The sequence below is a fragment of the Erithacus rubecula genome (assembly GCF_903797595.1).
Source record: "Erithacus rubecula genome assembly, chromosome: 2".
Lineage (NCBI taxonomy): Eukaryota > Metazoa > Chordata > Aves > Passeriformes > Muscicapidae > Erithacus > Erithacus rubecula.
The window spans coordinates 62198080-62217527 of record NC_136685.1 but is presented as its reverse complement, the minus strand read 5'-3'; the positions used below and the strand labels follow the sequence as shown (position 1 = coordinate 62217527).

General features: G+C 41.2%; 1 protein-coding gene across 3 annotated transcripts in view; it reads left to right on the top strand.

The window, feature by feature from the left end:
- Positions 1-19448, top strand: part of PDE7B (phosphodiesterase 7B) — a 165140-nt gene that overhangs the window by 76783 nt on the left and 68909 nt on the right. The window contains exon 1 of one of the 3 annotated variants that reach the window (XM_079299222.1): positions 11453-11829. The exons of the other annotated variants lie outside the window; for them this stretch is intronic. Within the exon in view, the coding sequence (XP_079155348.1) occupies positions 11592-11829 (238 nt within the window). The 5' untranslated portion in view covers positions 11453-11591. Of the gene's footprint in view, positions 1-11452; positions 11830-19448 lie in introns of those variants that run through there. 3 annotated transcript variants of the gene reach the window in all.

Sequence of the window (19448 nt, the reverse complement as noted above, 5' to 3'; positions counted from 1 at the left end):
TACTATGAGAACTGCTGAAAACAAAATTGTTTTTGTTGTTGTGCTACTTTACAGATATTCACATATTCATTACCAGTACTGTTTTCTCAAGCTTCAGGAACTGAATTTGCAAAATCAACAATTTTCAAGCAATACTGCTGATACATTTAGTAGATAACAGGCAAACCTCAAAAGCTTTGGTGAGTGCATTTTATTAAAAAAAAGAAAAAAAACGAATTCTGAATGTTTTAGTTTATCTTATTATCTTGGAATTTAGGCAGAAGACCTGAGATCAGAATTTCCTCATGAGATTCTCTTCCCTGGAAGTGCCTTGTGTATCGTTCTTATCCTACTTCTGATCTCAGCTGAAACTGGGGTGCACAGATGACTCCAATATTTATTTATTTCTAAAGCAATGGAACATTTTGAACATCAGAACAGAAAGAAGGAAAGTTTGGTTGTTTGGATGTCTGCCAAATTCTACTACACAACATTTAAACAGCAAATGTTACAATTTAGGACAGTTGGTCTGTCTCACATGCTACTCCACTGCCCATTACTATAATTTAGAGTACAATTAGCTTACCCAAATATCAGGACAAAACTTGGCTGGTTAAATTGTCTGGCTGTTTTCCCATGGTTCCTCTTTGAGTCAAAGGGAAGACACAGGCTCTCTGATACCATGATTCAGAGTAGGAGGCTATGTAAACTAGTTGGCGTTGTGAAAGCCTCCCTGTTTCTTACACTGACCTTTAAATGATAATTATGACCTGTCTTTTATGACATCTACCAAAATGAGGCTCAAATAACACAGACATCTGTTATCATGTTATCTAATTCAAATGATTTGTACTCCCACATACACACTAAAATATATTGGTACTTAGTATTAAAGAAAAAAAAACCTATTAGGAAAGTTGTATTTGGCTCTATGGTGCAGTGAAATTACAAAAATAACCTAAAATTGATGTACATGTTAAATAAAACCACTATTTATCTTTAATATTGAAATATATAAACTATGAGCTTAATATTTTAATCTTATCTAGAAAACCATCAGCTGCTTAATAAATGTCTGCTACTTTTTTTTTTTTTTTTAAATAAAAAACAAGTAATTAGCCATAGGAAAGAGCTACCAGTTGCTGAAGGTATATAGAGTTACAGGTGTATATGAGCAGGGAGGTGGTGGATGCCCCACCTCTGGAACCATTCAAGGCTGGCCTTTGAGCAACCTGATCTTGTTGAAGATGTCCCTCCTCCTTTCAGCAGCTTTGGATTAGATGACCCTTGGAGGTCCCTTCCAATCCAACTTACTGTATGATTCTCCTTTACCATGAATTTTCTCCTGCATATCTCTTCGTTTAACCTTGCTTCAACAGGAAAAATTCTGCCAGTTGCTTGTCACAATACATTAGTCCCAGCCACAGGAAAGGACATCAGCTGCAGAGCCACCAAGCTGGGGCTTTTACTGGTTCAAAGATATTTGAGTGCTGCAGGGATGCTATCAAGTCTTCCTCTGCAAGACAAGCTCTTTGCTCACATTGAGCAATGCTTGCTCTAGTCCCACACACTTTCATTGACAAAATATTCAATAAGACAGCTCCAGTAAGCTGATTTGGTTTTTTATTTTTCCAGTGAAATCATAATGCCTTAGAAAAGGCAGTATTTTATGTTTTTTTTTTTCTAAAAAATAAATTTTTAGCATTTTTTTCTATGAGGGAAAAGTTGCTTCTTGTTTCTCATTTTGTTGAAAAAACAAGCAGCATTACATTCTGACCTTTTCTGGTAATTTTCCTTCACTATTGTTTTGTTAATTTATTTAGCCTTTAATATTCTAACATGCTTATTCAAATGTTATTCAAATACCAGGTTAAATGTTAGTCAAATACCAGGTTATAGGATCTCTTATTATATTGCAATTTTTTTGAGGTTATCTCAACAGAATACTGACTACATGAAAGAGAAAAAGTATTTTCTCAGAAATAATTTCCTGCAAAATTTTAAATTCAGCTTGATGGACATTTGATTTTAACTTCTAATTTTTAAAAAAGGATATTTTTGTGAAACAAATTCTGCTTTCCATCGTGCTACTGCTAGCATTACTACCATTACCCTAGGAATTGTATTCTAAACTAAGGAATCAGGGTTTTTAAAATAATATAGTAATGAACCAGCAGGCAGTCCTAGATCAGCACATGATACTCTTTCTGATATGACTAGAAAGGGAAGATTATGTTCAGGCCAAAATGAGACTTAAATAAGCATTCCTATTTGACTTGCTCAATCACATGTTACAGCATAGTTGGAAATCTGATATTTAACCATTAAGAAACCAGCTGATGCAGATGGCAAATGTCTGGAAAGGAGATGCAGTTCATTTTCCAATTCATTGTCACAGGAAACTAGTGGTTTAATAGGGCAGTAGGCCAATTGATGCTGGGTTTTTTTTTCCACACAGTCAGAAAATTTGGTAAAAGTTACATCACTTCCTTGCATACTAGCCCTGCTAAATAGTTTCCTGCGCCAATGTTCCAACTGAAGTTGGAAATACTGAAGGATTCTTTTCCCTTTCTGAAAAGCCACAGTTAGTGGTGGCTGAAATCAGTTTCATCTGGTATTACTTGGACATCTATATTATACTTCAAAAAAAACCCAGCAACAACTGTGTAATGGGTTTCATTGAAGTGCATAAGAAGTTTGTGATAAAAATAACATAAACTGTTTTACTTATTTAGTATATTCACAATATTCCAATAAAAACAAGCGAAAAGATAGAATAAGCCTTTTCTTTTCTTTTTTCTTTTTTTTTTTTTTTAAACTCTGATTCTGGGACACAGTAACAAACACTGTAACATCTCCACTATTCAAAGTGCTCCAGAGCTGTATGGACAGTGAATATAGAACTGGGGAGCAAAATTCTCCCTGGAATTTCAGTGCTCCCTTGAGCATTGAAATTGTCATTCCTTGGCTGCAATCTCCCTCAGTCAGCTTCTCTGAGTGTGATCAGAACTCTGCAGACTTCAATAAAAGGGTGACTCCTTGACAAACCCATGCTTATGCTGAGAAGACTGCACCTGTCATCCTAAGGATATGAGCTTGGATTCTGGATTAAGCATCTTCAGGTTGCAACTGGCAGACACTGATTGTGGGAGCAATCACTCTTCCATTTAACTTTCATCCCACCCCAAGCTGGCTGAAAATAGTTTTGCTGTTTCTAGAGGATCTCTGTCAGCAGAAGGCAGGCTAAAGTGTGTAACCCAAAAACCTTAAAATTGTAACATTAAGTAGGCCAGTGATGCCTTGTAGTTGATTCAGCACAAGATACTGCAAACCTCAAAAAAATAGATTGACAATATAGCAAAGGACAGAAAAAAAAGCACAAGCAAAAGTAGTTCCTAATACCACAGGTGGCAAAAGGGAGACAGAACTTCTGACTGACAATCCCACATGAAAACCTCTGTAATTGCATTGCTATTGATGGAAAGAGATGTTTATGATGTCAATACCATGACCGAAGCTCACATTTTGATATGTGGCTAAGGTCTGGGGAAAAATTTGCATATAGTACAGTATTTGCATTACCATCTTTTAAAATAACCTGAATACTTTCTTCTTTTACTAAGCATTTCTGGTTTTTAAATGTATCTTACAATTGCTGCTTACAATATCTAAGTTATTACTGCTATCATAAAAGTTGTGCAGAGCCTGGCAAAATGATGTGTGAATTGACTTGACTGGAAAAAAATAATGGTAACAGGTATCTTACAAAACACTCAAAAACACTTATGGTTTTACACATTGTCAGGATAACTTGGAATGCGCAGTACAGATGGAACTACAGTACTGAGAGTAACCTGCCCAAATACATCTGAGAGAAACAGGTGTTCCAGAAAGCCTTCCCCCCATCTCAGATCCAGTGGAGAGAACTTTTCCTCCTAGGCTATCTACTCAGAGATTTTTGCCTTCTGGAACTTCATCAGTATGAATATATTTCAAGAAGAATCCGTAGTGAAGAAAAGAACCAACGTGTTTGCATGATTATCAGTGGATTTTGAATGCATGGTAATAAAATGCCAGGACAGGGGTGACAGCATATTTCCAAAGCTGCTCATCCCAGTGGAGCTACATTTACACAAATGCATTTGTAAGAAATGCAAAGAGCTTGATTACAGTAAATATGGCCTGATTTTGCAGTCATGAGAAACTAGGTCAAAGGGAGCTTAGTTTATCACTAGGATATTTGTGCATCATTGTTAGGCCTTTCCCACGACTTCCCAGCTGCTTCTCCTGTCCATCCCCACAGCAAACTGCACCCACTGCTGTCATGCAAGATGCAAAGAGGGAAATGAAGCCGTAGGACTTCTGTGAGAGGGCAAATAATGTCAGCTTTGGGAGAGGTACATCACCTGAATGCACAGAGCGTGGATACAACCTGAACAGAAGTGTAGGTATGGCACTCAGATATTTAATCTGAAATACTTAGTGGCCTAGCTCTTCAACATGACCAAAGTATCAACCTCATTCAGTCAGAGACAGTAATAAATCTGCAACCAGAATGGCATCAGGCAAAATGCAATCCAGTTGTATAGTTTACTCTTGCATTGCAAATAGGAATACATTTGGGAGAGGTCTGCACCTATGCAATCCTAATGCCTGTTTTAAAGTTCGAATGGGATTATACAAAGAGCTAAATTTACCCCTAATTATTAAGGTCAGAAAGATAAAGACTGAAGAGTAATGAGGACTAGATACTCTGCAATATTAATATGCACAACCATCGAATACCTAAGAAGTTAACAAAGTTAAGAAACATATTAATTTTATTTAAAATAGTGCTTCTTTTCCTAGTCAAACATTAATCTCCATTTTAAAAGTGAAAAGGAAAAACTAAGTTATCAGATCTTGTGATATCTGATGTACAAAAGAGGGAGCAAGCGCTATTATTCATCTGTATTTATCCCTATATTTATGTTCCTTTTATTTTTATGGAATTAAGCTTTCTTTGACAAAAAACATAAACTAGATATCACTTAACACAGATTTCTGAGCTACTCACTTCTATAATTTCAAAAGACAGAAAAGACAAAGTCATAGCCACAAATTGTAAACCCTGTAAACCCTAAGGGGCAAGGATACCACAGGCTGTGCAGCCACCCACGCCATCTCATTAAGGTAAAAGGTGACAGGAACATTTCAAATGTGAAGAAGAAACATTTCAAATGTGGCATATCTCTCATCTTTCAAACTGCTGCAATCCTTTTTATATACATAGGTCCCAGCTGAGAAAATACCTATGCACAATCTCAGCTCTAAAAAGCAGCAGTTCTTTTGAATTCATTGAGACCATGGAGTTACTTACTATTAGCTGTGTATTTAAGGCATAGGTGTCTATCACATGGTTAATTCCTTTTTCTACTCAGCCTTTTTTCACACATTTCCTAAAGGGAATCCTGTGGGATGCAGAGGTTATTCTTCTCATAGGGTTGTTTCATAAAGATGTTTGCTATCATGTCCACCATCCCAAATAACAGGTTATTATTTTCACCTACTTGATTTCTACCAACATTTTCAAGCTGATGCAGTTTTCTTAACCTTCCATTCCATTAGCCTAGTCCATCATTAACTATCTGTTACAATGAGCACTCCATAAACTCAGGCAATAAGTTTTTTTAAAATCCCATGACTTTGCCTTGGATCTGGTAAATTTTGTTTCTGTGTAAGAATTAAGGGAGGGAATAAACTAACAGAGTCCATCAGATACATTGTGCAACATAATGAAATATCATGTTGGCAATTCCCTTTTCAATTCCCTTTTAGCTTATCATTGTTATTATTTTCCTATTATGATTTATTAAGGTGAGATGAGTCTATTCTCTGTTATTTGCCATTTCCTGTAAAGCCACAAAGAATTTTGCTGTTTACTGTGGGAGATTGGAATCATCAGATTCAGTATGCTGAACTTTTAATTTTCCCGAGTGAGCAAAGGAAATATTACACAACCTCACTGTTTCAAATTAGTTATGGACTTCTGTTTATTCCTTTACTGCAAGCATTTTTGCTTACTTAGTAGTACAAATTGTTAATCCTAAAAATTTATTCTCTCACTTGCACTAAGAATGAAAAAGGCATTTTCTCCCTGCCCTACAGAACTCAAGCAATCCTTACTCCTCCATTTCCTGAACCTATTACCAAAGAATCTGATTAGCTGATGAAAAAAACCAACAGTTTGTGAACCCATACCACACTACTGTCTGTCTTCTATATTTCCCAGTAGATGAGGCTCTCAAGGCATGCTGCTGTGTAAAGCTCAGGGAATATTAATTAATTAATTAACTAATTAAACTAACAGTTCAGCTCACTTCTCTTGACAGTGAGTTGATAGTAGGCAAAAAAAAAAAATTACTGTGTACCTTTACTATGCACCAAAGAAAAGTTAGTGAATTGTTGAGAATTCCTAGTAAAAATATTAAAATAATTTCAGGGTTGGGAAAAATGTTCTGAGATAGAATTTAAGAATTTAAGAGCAAAGACATAGCAACTGTCTGCAAATAAATATAAAATTGTTCATATTTAATGAAGTAATTGCAATGATAGCAATAACTAAGAGTAATTGTTCTTACTAGCAAGAATGACATAAAAAATAATAGACATCTGGAATGAGACAAATGTGGGGCAAAGAATAAGAAAATTATAGTATGATTTTTAAAGTGATGAAAGAAACCTTCCAGGAGGTTATTAGAAAAATTCTGCGTAACTATGCCTGCTTATGTTTCTTCTGTCATATTCTCCAACTTTCTTAGGCACTCAGTTTCCTTGTCCCTTTTAAAAGTTGCTCACTTGCATTCTTATTTTCTCTGTTGCTCTGATTACACTGCCCTGCAAATGTGCACCTTTTTTTTTTTTTTTTACTTTCTGTGTAGGGACTGTGCCCCTGCACTTGCAATCTTCTCTTCTACATAAAACTCATCCCCCTGAAACCTCCTAAAGCTTGATTCGGGTGATGGTGGGATCTCCAGGTTCTGAGCCAAGGCAATGGCTTCACCTATTGTCTCTGCATGACTCTACAATCCCTAGGGCAGAGACAAAGGTATACTTTTTATAAGCAACTACTGATTTTAAATGATTTCACTAGTAAGTGCCATTTAAAGACACATGCTTTACACTTTCTAAAAATCAGTATCTGATAGTCTTTGAAACTGGTCTCCACATTTGGACTTCCTAATGTTTGTAAATCACTTAAAACATTGGGAGTATTTTTCCAAATTTTTTAATAATATACTGGAAAAACAGACTGTGTAAAGTCTTTTTAGGTGTCTGTTTGGAAATGTGAGTTCTGACACAATGCAGTGGAGTGGTTTAGCTGGAAGAATAGGACAAGTTTCCAAAAGCAATGGGTCTGCCACGCTAATAATTTATGAGCCTTTTTTTTCAAACACCAGCTATCAGATGGAAGTGGGAGGAATAATAGGATGTAACTTCTGCTTTACAATGGCCTGTTAATCCAGAAAGGCAAAGGCGCCTGTGCTCTAAGGAAGCTGTCAGCAAAGCTGCAGGCTGGAGGTCCCAGTATCGCTTACAGTACTGGCAAGGAGGAGACCACTGCTGGGGAATGGAGCTCGAGGACGGAAGCAAAAGGAAAAGGCTGTGGGGGGGTTGAAGAGGAGAATCAAGGATCTTTCTTCACCATTCTTTTTTTACAGCTTTTGTATGTCTGGACTGATTTGTTGTGGGAGAGCTGCTGGAGACAGTATATTTGGCACAAGACAGAGTAGCTCAAAGCCAAAAGGATGGTGCTATTGCCAGTTTAAACTATGGCTTTTCTTCCTTTTTTTTTTTTTTTATTTTTTTTTCCCCCTCCCTCCTTTTCCTTTGAAGGAAGGAAAAGAAAAAAGGGGAAGAAAGGGATTTGCAATGAAAACCAGAGTAGTGGGTTAACAAGAACCCTGCAGGCTTCAGTAGACTGGAAAGATACACGAGGCACTTCCTCTACCATCTGGCATGCAATTCTGCTGCTGCTGCTCTTAGTACATAACTTCAGAGTGAATAAGCAAAGAAGTAAAACTTTTTAAGAGACATCAACTATGAAACACCAGCTATTAATCTGTCAGCTTACTCTCTTCCCTTTTCTCCCAGTAATTCCTTTCCTCAAGTCTTTTCCAGTTCTCATGTCTACCTGCAAAAATATGCACTGCCTTGTCATGTTTTCAGATGACTCCATTTGCCTTTTTTTTTGGCATTGCTTCTCAGAATGAATGAGGGACAGAGCTAATGCATTTATATTTCTCCTGTAATCACTTAAGCTTCTTTAACTCAGAGTCAGAGAGAAATGCAGTTGGTAGAAATAAAGCCATTCACCTCTGCTGAACTATTTCCTTCAAATATGGCTGGAAGTGGGAACGCAAAAGAGAAATATTAGGTGAGCCAAGCTGCTGAAGAACTGTTTAAAATGCAGTTACAAATGGCTGGGCACATTGCTGTGTAGCATGGTTTATTTTTAATGGTTCTTCTTAAATGAAAAGCATGGAGTTAAGGTCACATCTTCAAATTGGGTAAATCATCATGGCACAGGTGAAGTCAGAGAAACAGAGAACTTGAAAATCTGAGTATTTTGTCAATTTAGAAATCTCTGAGAGTGATGCTACAGCTGATTTTTGGTGCTAGAACACCTGATATTCAAGTATAGATCTTCCAGGCTGTCCTGTGAGCAGCCCGCATGTGTTTCCATTCTTATAAAGAAAAATACAAAAATGAAAGTCAGTTACAGCAAAATATTGGATGTATTAAGAATAAGTAATTACTGAAATACAATTGTGAAGCATAAGTTTATTAAGAAAAAGATGAATTAATTTACAGACATACCCATTAATGCCAAGCAACAATTTTAACATATTTCTTTTTTCATTCACTACTGCTGGTCCTTAAACTGGTCAGAAACCAGAAAAAAAACCAACAAAACAACCAAACCCAAAAAACTCCTGGCTACTTAAAACAGTTGTTTTCATTTGACAAAGTACATATATTTCATTAGGTTTATTACATAGCTTTTGGAATACTGGTAGTAGAACAACAGATGTATATTTCAATTTGTCTTTTGACTAGCCTCCTTTGCACCTGTAGAACTGTAAGTGAAAACAAATACAAAAATTAATCCTGATCCTATCCATAAGACAGGTACTTATCCAAGTGCCCCAACTACAAATCATACAAAACCTTTCACAATGTTAAGGACACAAGAAGGTAGTGTCAGTTTTGAAATCTCACAAATTTATTGCTGCTATCAAGAGGCCTGGTGGCTAAGTTCTGTTAAACACTTAAATATATTAGATATTCATCTAAAAATTAGTCTGGACATCTGTGAATATATTGCCTTCCACAATGTCTGCTATCTTTTATCATAGAGTCATTATGGTTGGGAAAGATCTCCACGACCATTGAGTCCAGCCTTTGGCAGTACAGCACCTTGTCAGCTAAACCATAGCACTAAGTGCCACTTTCAGTTATTTCTTGATCACTTTTTGCATCCAGTGAAGCTGGAAGTGGCACAAGGATAGCATATCTTTCAGAGTGCTCTGGCACTTCTGCTCGTTGCCTCAGTGGGGACCACAAAGCACAGAGGAAAACAAAGAGGAAAAACAATAGCTGAAAAAAGTTACCGCAAGTCCTTGTTGCGCAAAACCAAAATGAAGTAGTTGGGGTGTAAGGTTTAAACCAACCAGCAGGCAAAGAATCTTCAAAGTCTTTTGGATTTCAGTTGCCTAGTTTATGCCTTTTTGATAGGAGCAGTGCTTTAAAGAGTAATGGCATGAGACACACCAGTATGAAACACCAAAAATATCACAATAAGCCATATGACAATAAAACCATTAAAATTTGCCTTTCTATTAAATTATAACCACATATTGCATGAATGTGTCAATGCTTGTGCTAATGTACTGCACACCATCTTTTTCTTTGTTCTTAGCCCCTTTGTTCAATGAGTCAGGATATCCTGATACAAAAGACTGCAACATATCAGCACAACAACAACAACAGTACTACAGTACTTTGGAAGTACTTTGTAATTTTCAAGGCAAAGTTACCGAGTGTAGAGGGCTAATGGTATGGCACTACAGTCTGCAATCAAAACTTTAGCAAACCATTATAGAGTTGTCAGTTTCAGGTTGGAACATCAAGGTAAGCAAGGCAGAGATCCTGTACCAGGGGAAACAGCATGATGTTAATATGAGGAGGAAAGACTTGTGCACTCCGTTTTCTACATATAAGGGTGTTAAGTTTCAGTCCATTCTCTTGGCTTCTCTTCCTGTGCGAAGGAAGATCCTGCTCGACAGTTTACTTTTCGATCCGGAGAGAAGGCAGAACATTGAATGTAACTCAGAGAGGACAAACATTAACTATGCATGCTAGGAATGTTATAACGTTATAATGCCTACTAAAATCCCATTAAATAAGTCTGCAATTTTACTGAAAACTAAGTGCTGGTGCAAGAGCTCAGCTTTCACCGTCCGCTATATTCTCCATGAACTAAGGGACAGACCAGTGCCACGAGCAGGCTAAAAGGGATATATCGTATAAAGGCAATATAAATATTGTGAAAAACGCATGGTCCCTCCGGGCCCGGGATCCCAGGGAAGGGCCGGGTGCTGCTGCAAGGTCTGTCCAAAGGCAGCCCACAAACCCGGGAAGCCCTGGCTGACAGCTGCGCAGCCCTAGCACGCCACCTCTGCTGCTGCGTGAGACAGAGCAGTCCGCCGGGCGGCTTTGCCTTGTTTTTAATGATTAGTGATGAATAATTGCTCCTGGTCGTAGTCTGGGAGCGACCGCTGCCACCAGGCACTTGTCCTAAGGTGAACCGTTCAGGTGGAGCTTTACAGCCCAAGTGACTGCGGGAGCGGGGCAGACCTACACCCTCCCCGTAGCCCGTCCTTTCAGCGGCTCGTTCCGCTCCGACCCTCAAGCGCCGGCCCCTCCGCCGCTCCTCCGCTGCCCGGCCGGGCTGGCGGCCGAGCGCGGGCAGGCGGGGGCACCGCACGCCGCCAGCGCACTCGTGCTCCGCGGCGTCCCGTGAATCACCGCCCTTCCTCCCGCCGAAGGGCAGCCGAGGTGACGGCGGGCTTTGACTAAGAGGCCAAAACCCCCACCGGCTCCAGCGGGGCGAGCAGGAAGGCGGGGCGGCGGGGTCTCCCCCACGGCATCACGGCAGGGATAAAGTCAAAGTGCCTCCGCTTGGCGCTTAGCGGGGTGAGAGCTGCGGCTGTGCCGGCGCGGCCCCGCTGCCCCGAGTGCCGCCCGCCGCGGCGGCCCGAGCCCCCGCCCCCGGGTCCCGGCGCCGCGCCGGCATGAGCGGCGGCCCCGCGCCTGCCCGGCAGCCGCTTCGCCCCGGCTGCAGGCGCCTGGCGGCGGGCTGAGGGCGCGCAGCGGCGGGAGCCGAGCGCGGCCGCCGGAGCCCGGCGCTCCTTCCTTCCTTCCGCGGGGCCGGGGCCGGAGCCGGACGCGCCCCTGGCGAGGGGCGGCGGCGGTGGGCAGCAGGGCGCCCTCGCCCCGCTCTGGATGCCCATCGCGGCTGCTCGGGCCGGGGGCTGGCTGCGGCTCCCTGGCGGGGGGCGCGGGCCAGGATGCCGGTGCTGGAGCGCTTCTTCCCCGCGGCAGAGCCGGGCAGGCGGAGGAGGACGGGAGAAGAGCCGATGCCCTTTCCCATGGGCAGCCTGCCCGGTTATCAGCAGGGGACCCTGGCCTGGGACTTGCCCGAGATGATCAAGATGGTAAAGCTCGTTTGGAAATCCAAGGGGGAGCTCCGCGGGGCGAAGCACAGAGGCGTTTTGGAGAGCGAGGATGCCCTAGGCGGTTCGGCAGGTAGGTTTCCCCCGCCCTGCTGCTGGGGGAAGCTGCGGGGCAAACGCGGCTGGGGGCCGGGGGTGGCGGGGAGCCGCGGCCGGAGCCGGACCGTCCCATCCCGTCGCGGGGCAGCGCCGCCGGGGCCGCGGAGCTGCGCGATGGAGCGCGGCCGGGGTGGGAAACAAACAGCCCGTGCTCCGGGCGGCTCTCTGCCGCCGCTGGGACACCGCACCGGAGTTTGTGCCGCGCTGAAGCCACGTCAGTTTGCCGATGGCGCTCCCCCGGTCTAGTCTGTTGCGTGGTTTTTGTACGCGGGGCGATAAAACCAGAGCGAGTAGCCCCGCGGCTCGGGGGCTGCCCTCCGCCTCTCCCGGCCCGCATGGAGGTGCGCAGCGGCGGCCCCGCGGTCCAGGTGCCCGAGGAGCGGCGCCCCGGGGCCGCCGGGCAGCGCGGCCGCTGCGGGAGCTCTCCCGGCCGCGTTCCCGAGCCCTTGGAGCGCATGGCCTCCTCTCTTGCACCGCCGAACCTCTCGCCGGTGTTTGCGTGCGCTCGGCTCCCTTCGCTGGACCAGCCCTCGCCTCCCCTGTGCTAAGCGGAGCGACTCCCTTACGGCTTGAGCTTTGATAGCCACCACTATTAAAAACTTGAGAAACGCTGCCCTATCCCACTACTTTTTCTTTAAACGTGGTATATTACTGGGTAAAGAGCACGTGCTTTTTCACTAACTATAAATCTCGTCTGTCAGTTTTTTCCAATCTCGCTGACATGTGGCATGTCATCACATGCTTTACTAAAGTCCAGGTTAGACCTGCTGCATTTTCATTCGGTACAGATGAGTTGTCAGGTTAGCATGGTACTTCTGATCAGTTGATTCTGCTTCTTAACCTGTGCTCTGCACTGCTTATGGTTCAAAGCCTCTTGCCTTCTGTTGAAGTCAGGGTCATAGGTCTATAGTTGTCTCAGTACCTGTCGATAATTTTTTATTTTCCTGTAATTGCACTGTTGTGATTAAATGAACTTAATGAAATTGTGTGGCTTGTTTCTTCAGAACTCTGGATTATCTCATCTCTGCAGTTTGGTCACTGAATTCTTCTGATACCTTCAGTCTTCAACGATTATGCTTTTATCTTTTGCGTACCTTTGTATCGAGACCTATAAATTACAATACTTTGTACCAGAATAATTTAATTTCATAGGTAGAATCACCTCTTTGGTGGTAATTCAAAGTGTATATATCCATAAACGTATATATAAACTTGAATATTAAATAGGTATCAGTCTACCACTTTTGAATGCCTGCTAAGTTTGACGGGTTGATCATTGTATGTCTATTACTTAAAATGTTTGCAGTTTAATAAAAAAAATGGTTGTTCCCCTTCCATTTTGAAAAAGGGAAGATAGTTCTTGGTCTCTGAGGAAGATGTACAATGTGTCACCTTACTTTTGGGGAATCACTTCAGTTTAAAAGTACAATGAGTGAGAGGGATATGGATAATGAAAGAGGAGGTCATATTGCTCTCTAAGACTTGGAGCAAATCAGCTGTGAATGTACTGTAGCCAACCAGGTAGATTGAGGCTTGTGTGGTGAAGGCTGAGTGTTCAGAAGTAGACCCTAATCAAGCAACCTAAGAAATGCTGCATTGCTTACACCTTATGTATGAGTAATGGTGGTTATTCGGTGTGCTTGTGTTGTATCTGGTGAAATTGCTTTCATTAGGTAACAAATGAGATTCACCTTCAGATTCCTGGAGGCAACTAAAAATGAGTGTGAATGTACAGAGACAGATTAGTCCACTAGCAGGATGTGAGTAACTTGCATTTACTCAAATGGCCATTACTCGTATCCTGTGGAGGGGACAGTCCTCTTCATGGTGCCAGATCCTATTTCATAAGCTCAGCTGATTTGCACCAGTACAAATCAGGGCAGAAGATGACTCTTAACTCTCAACACTTTAAATACGAATCATCAGACAGTTTGAGTGAACCAGACCTGGGTTGCTGGTTTTTCCTCCTCAGCAACAGGCATGGTGGTAGTTTTCCCTCTTGTGGTTTCATTTTAGTCACTTTAAGTACATTGGAGTATGTGGGAAAACCAGTAAATGCTGAAATCTAGTATACTTAAATAAGTGCAGAGTCAAAGAATGCAGAAATGGGAAGAAGAGAGAATAGTTTGGAAGGTTCAGTAGTTTGAGGTACTCAGCTTCATTTTGTGTGGTGTTTTTTACGTTTGATTCCTGAAAAAAAAACCAGAACAAAACTTCATAACTTGTATCTTATAAAAAAGGCAGTACTTAGTCAAGAATCAGATTTTCTTCAGGTGAAGTTAAAGCAAATAACTTCTGCTTGAGGTACTGCTAGCTAGGCAAATAAAGGTTGATTGTTCAGTAGTAGAGTTCACAGCACTTTCCACATCAAGGACTTTTTCATTTGAATTTGTAAGTATTCATGTGATAACTCATGTTCTGTTATCACACCCTCATGAAACTACTTTGCTTACAGTAGAAGAGGAAGTAGATATGAATTCTGGAAGGAAACTGTCAGGATTTCTGGCTTGCTTGATCATGTTAATACAGATTTACCTAAGCAAATTTCTTTGCCTTGTCCTAGTGATCCGACTGGGCTTTGGGCTAGCTTGCTAGAAAAGTCACAACCCTCTTAACCACAGAGAGTGTGGAAGAGGGAGAGCTATATCTGCATATGATGTCAGTTCTGTGGATGGCAATGTCTTGGGGTCCCATTTAGCTGTAATTTATACCACATTCCCCTTTCCTAAGATAGGAGTAGAGAGCAAAACTATCTATGTGTCCTGGGCTCTCATGTGTAAGAGCTATATCTGGGTCTTTCATCTTGTTCAACACTGAGAATAAGCTACTTAATCTCCCTGCAAAAAAAAGGGTTTGCGATACATCATGCAGCGTATAGTTGGGATGAATGAAGAACTTATATTTCAGTGACTGGCTGCCTGGGGTTTCTAATGATGATTTATTGTCACTTCCAAAGCAGTAAAACTCACATCTTGAGCCTTCTCTTCCTGTTGTACTGCTTTTTAATGTTAGTATTAGTCAATTAGTCAATTAAGACTACAGACCTTTCTCCTGCTCCTGGCCTGCTGTTGCTTAGTAACTCTCCCCCCCCTCCCATTTCAATCCCTGACCAAATCAGCGCAAAACTGAGATTTGTTGAAGACTTTCTGGCTGTGCCACAAGCCATTTCTTTGGGAAATGGGTGTAATTCGATGTCATTACATACTGTGTTTCAAATAGATTATTTGCAAGCCAATGCCTTTTACTTGAATAAAATAACAGCATGTATTGATATTATTACAGTTGAATTATTCAAATAATTCTGATCTGAAACTGTGTTTATCTCTAGGAGGGAATGGTGTTCTGTTTATGACCCTGACTTTCTTATTACCCTCTTCTAGAGTTCAGTAGTAGCTTTGCATATCATAGAAACCTGATCAGGGAACAGGTACATGTTTGCCTCTGAGAGTCTTCGTAGCAACCTCTGAAGCTTACAGTGATCATCCCAGATAACTCCAAAGAGACTTTCTGTACTGAATCTTGCACATGTGCAGACATGCAAGACTTTGAGAGAAGGTGCAGTGCTACTAAGAATTATTGAGGTCTGTTGAGACACTGTGGGTTTTTTGAAACAGCTCTGAATGTTTTTTTCCACTTACCTCTTTCTGTTGGTGGATGTTTTCTCAGAAATGTAGGTTCTGATTCATGTGTGCATCATGCTTGTTGTTAACTGGTGAGTCCCTTGCAACGATAAGCAAGTACCACACATCACTCCTATTGCAGTTGGGAAAATCTCCACCAGTTATTGGTCTGTCTGTTTACTTCTCCTTAGTCCACTGTCTCCTTTACAGTTCAGTAGTCTATTCAAACTTCTTGCTTGCTCTTTCAAACCTTAGAGCTGTCTGCTGAGCTGTCTTGTGATGATACACCTGTTAGGGAGGTCAGAGTTAAATCATTCATGTTTCTTCAGTGATTGCTTGAAGGTCTTCCTTAAAGCTATCCCAAAAACTTAGTTCTTCCACAGTATCCCAGGAAACATGCCTTCTACTTTATTTTTCTTTTGCATTTAATAATTTTTATCATGCTGTGCAATAGATTTGCTGTGCATAATAAACTTCATGCTTCAGCTTCCTATCATTGCTTATAGAATCACAAAATTATTTGAGTTGGAAGAGACCTTTAAAAAACATCTAGTTTCAAGCCCCCAGCCATGGGCAGGGGACACCTTCCATAGACCAGGTGGCTCGAAGTTCCATCCCACCTGGCCTTGAAGACTTCCAGGAATTGGCATCCACAGCTTCTCTGAACACCCTGGTTGGGTGTGCATTTGCTGAGTTGTATTTGGTTGTGACACCTTGAAACTCATGCTTGTGTTTGTAGTTCTACTGCAAAAACTAATAAACATACAATCTTAAAATTTAAGTCTTCGAATTACTGCAAACCAAATGGGGATTTGGCTAACAGCTTAAAAGCTCATAGTTTTGAGTATTTGGTGCTGAGCATGTAGGTGCCACAAATGTAGATCCTAGTAAAAAATAAAACGTGGGAGGTATCAAATAGCATTGTTTTAGCTTCTGACCAGTCTCCTGTGTTATTGTTTAGATTGAAATCAGCTTTGTTTATGTCCTGCTGACAGATGCACAGCAGGCAGGAGGACAGCTTGCTATATATTTCCGAGGTTAGGTTTTCTTTACTTCTTTTTTTCCCTCAAGTTTTATGTTGAGACTTGTTAAATCCATTACACTTAGAGGGACAAAGAATGTGAATTTGATAGGATCAAGACTACCTGTGGCAACTTTGATTGCTCACTGACTGTTGTGCTGAAAACCCTGCCCCTGAGAGCAAGAAATGTGCTCTTCTATATTTCGTGCTTAAATCAGTGGAACTGTGTGATTGTCTCATTAAGAACAGTGAAATTAGACAGTGTGCAGTGCCACTTCTACAGTGTGTGTATGTAGACCAAGAGAGAAAATTCAGACCACATCTAAGTCTAATGCTGTTCAAGCACAACTCTTCAGTTTACTGTCTGAACATAAGTTATTAATGCATAAGATTTGGGGCAATTTTTTTCCAAAAGACTATACTAATTATAGAATTGGTTTCAAAGATTTAAAAGAAATAATTTTGAGATACTAAATCATGGTCACCATTCAAATCCTGATCCTTGATTGATACCTGCCTCTTTATTTTAAAGTATTTCTAAAATGTAGTGTTGAATGAGAAGCTGAACTGACATTAGAGGTCTTTAATTTTGAATGTGTCAAAATGAGCTTATGTGAGTGTGTTTGTCAACTAAAGTAGCGTTTTATTTTGGGAGTGAGAATTTTCTACTTAAACACTGTGCGTAACCACTCACTTCTGCTTCATTCTTACGTAAATTTTCTGGTGTGAATTTGTTGGGCTTTTGGGATATTCAGAGTTAAGTTGGAAATGACCTTTCAGATTGCCAGGTTCAACCACTGTTGTTTCCACCAAAATAGGAGCAAGACCAGGGGTAAACAGCAGAGGAGAAATAATGTGAAAATCTCACTGACTTCTAAATGGACTTTCAGTTCAGCCTGGCTGGCACATTTTTTGTTTGCATTATTGTGAATGTTGGAAAACAAAATTTATTTGCAAAAATATTTGGAGAAGCTCTTTGAGCAGCTGTTCAACGATGTACAGCCACAAAAGAGAGGAAAAGATTACAATATTGTAGAGCTAAGACTTCAGGATAGAGTTAGGAGATAAAATGTGATTGCCCAGGTTGGATGTTGGCCAGCATGAAGAAGGGAATGGGGCTGGTGTGCTAGAAAAGTGACAGAGGTTTTATTGGTCTGTCGGATCAGAGACAAATGAGCAGTCTGCTGAAAACTGTAAATACTACTAGAGCAAATTCCAGTGAGCTGTGTAATGGTGGTCAGATCTGTTGCTTTTAGTGAAGCTGTTCTAAATATTAGAAGCCAGAGATGTGGCTTTATGTATAAAAATATTGTTTCTAAAGGAAAAGCTACTACACTGTAGTACAAACAGAGCTGGGAGGGGTTGCTGGGGGATGGTGCTGTATGCTTGTTTGCTTTATTAGGGTTAAAGTTGATGGGTTTTTTATCTTTGGTAAATTGACTCTAAAGGTCTCTGTACTCCGTGAAGACTAAAACTGATAAGTGGCTACTGATAGCAGTAGTGATATTAGCCATGCCTGCCTAGTGGTGGTGGTTTTCTGTATTGCTCAAATGTCGTGAGAGAAGCGTTCAAAACGCGTTGTGGGAGGCTCAATGCTGCATTCCAGCTTCCAAAGTAGGAAGCACATTGTATGCAATGTGTTTGCTGTCTCAGCACTTCTTCATAACAAACTTGGTTTGTGATCTGTCATACTTAAAAGAGTCTGCTTGAAGACATGCATCCCAGACAGCTTTCTGTAGTCCTGCTTTAGGAAGTGTGAGTTTGGCTTTCCATCCAGGCAGCAAGGAAAAAGGGTTGTCCATGTCACCATATTCTCCACTATGACCTGTTCACAGCCTGTCACCAGAGCTCTACTTTCAGAATGTGCTAAAACACGTTACTTAGGATAGTAGCTCGTGTGCTGCCCCACCACTGCCACATTTCCGAGGGGCATCTTTACAAATGGGCAAACTTGTCTGAATTGGAGTTGTCCTGCAGGAACTGTCCTGCATATTTCTTTGAAAAAAGTCAGTTGAACTCAGGCTGATTCATTACAGCAATTATGCATCTGGTTCTGGCCATAATTCTATAAAACTTTCTAGTTCTGTCTTCCTTTCCTCTGGACTAAAAAGTGAAACACTTGAGATATCCAGATTGAAACATGCTTTGACATTTGTTAAAAACTTTTTGTAAGTTATCCTAACCTTGTTCAAAAAGAGCATTCACCCTGCTAAATTACGGGATAAATTACATTAAGTACTTGACTGGTCCATGGTGTAGACTTACAAATGCAAAATATGTCTTCGTTCTTCATTTATTTTCTCAGTTTGCAACATACAATTTCTTCTGTCACTGTTATGGCTACAAACAAGCAAAGTCTTTATGAGAGAAGGAACAAATCCTTCTTGCTCACTGGCAAACCCCTTCCATTGCTCTTTGGACAAAATATCCTGAAATTCAGCATCCTTCAAATTTCCCTCAGAAAATAGAACTTTGCCAGTGACCTTTGCCCATTTATTTATAATCTCTGGGAATGCAGTTGGGGTGGGAGTGCTCCTCAGTCCCAGGAACTGAGGACCTGTTTGAAATTGCAGATGAGCCAGGGACAGTCTTTCCATGGACATGGATGGGCTTTGTTCTAAGCCAGGATGTTCAGTGCTGCTTTTAGGTAAAATTTTGAGGAAGGTATACTCTTTAAGCACAAGACCATTTGGAGAAATTTCTGTAAACTTCCCCAGCTCTGATCCCTTCTGAAGGGGAAGTGTGCAAAACTCCACTTCCTGTGGGAGAGTATGAAATCCTTTCATCTGTAGCCAGATGTGGCTTGTGTGGAGGTAATGCCCCTGAAATACTGCTATCTCGGTGTTCTCCTGATATCCCTGACCTAAGGTAAGGACAAAGTCTTAGCTCAAAGGCCTACTTAAGAGATGCTCCTTAGGTGCAGTTAGAACTGAGCCATTATCCAGGAGGGTT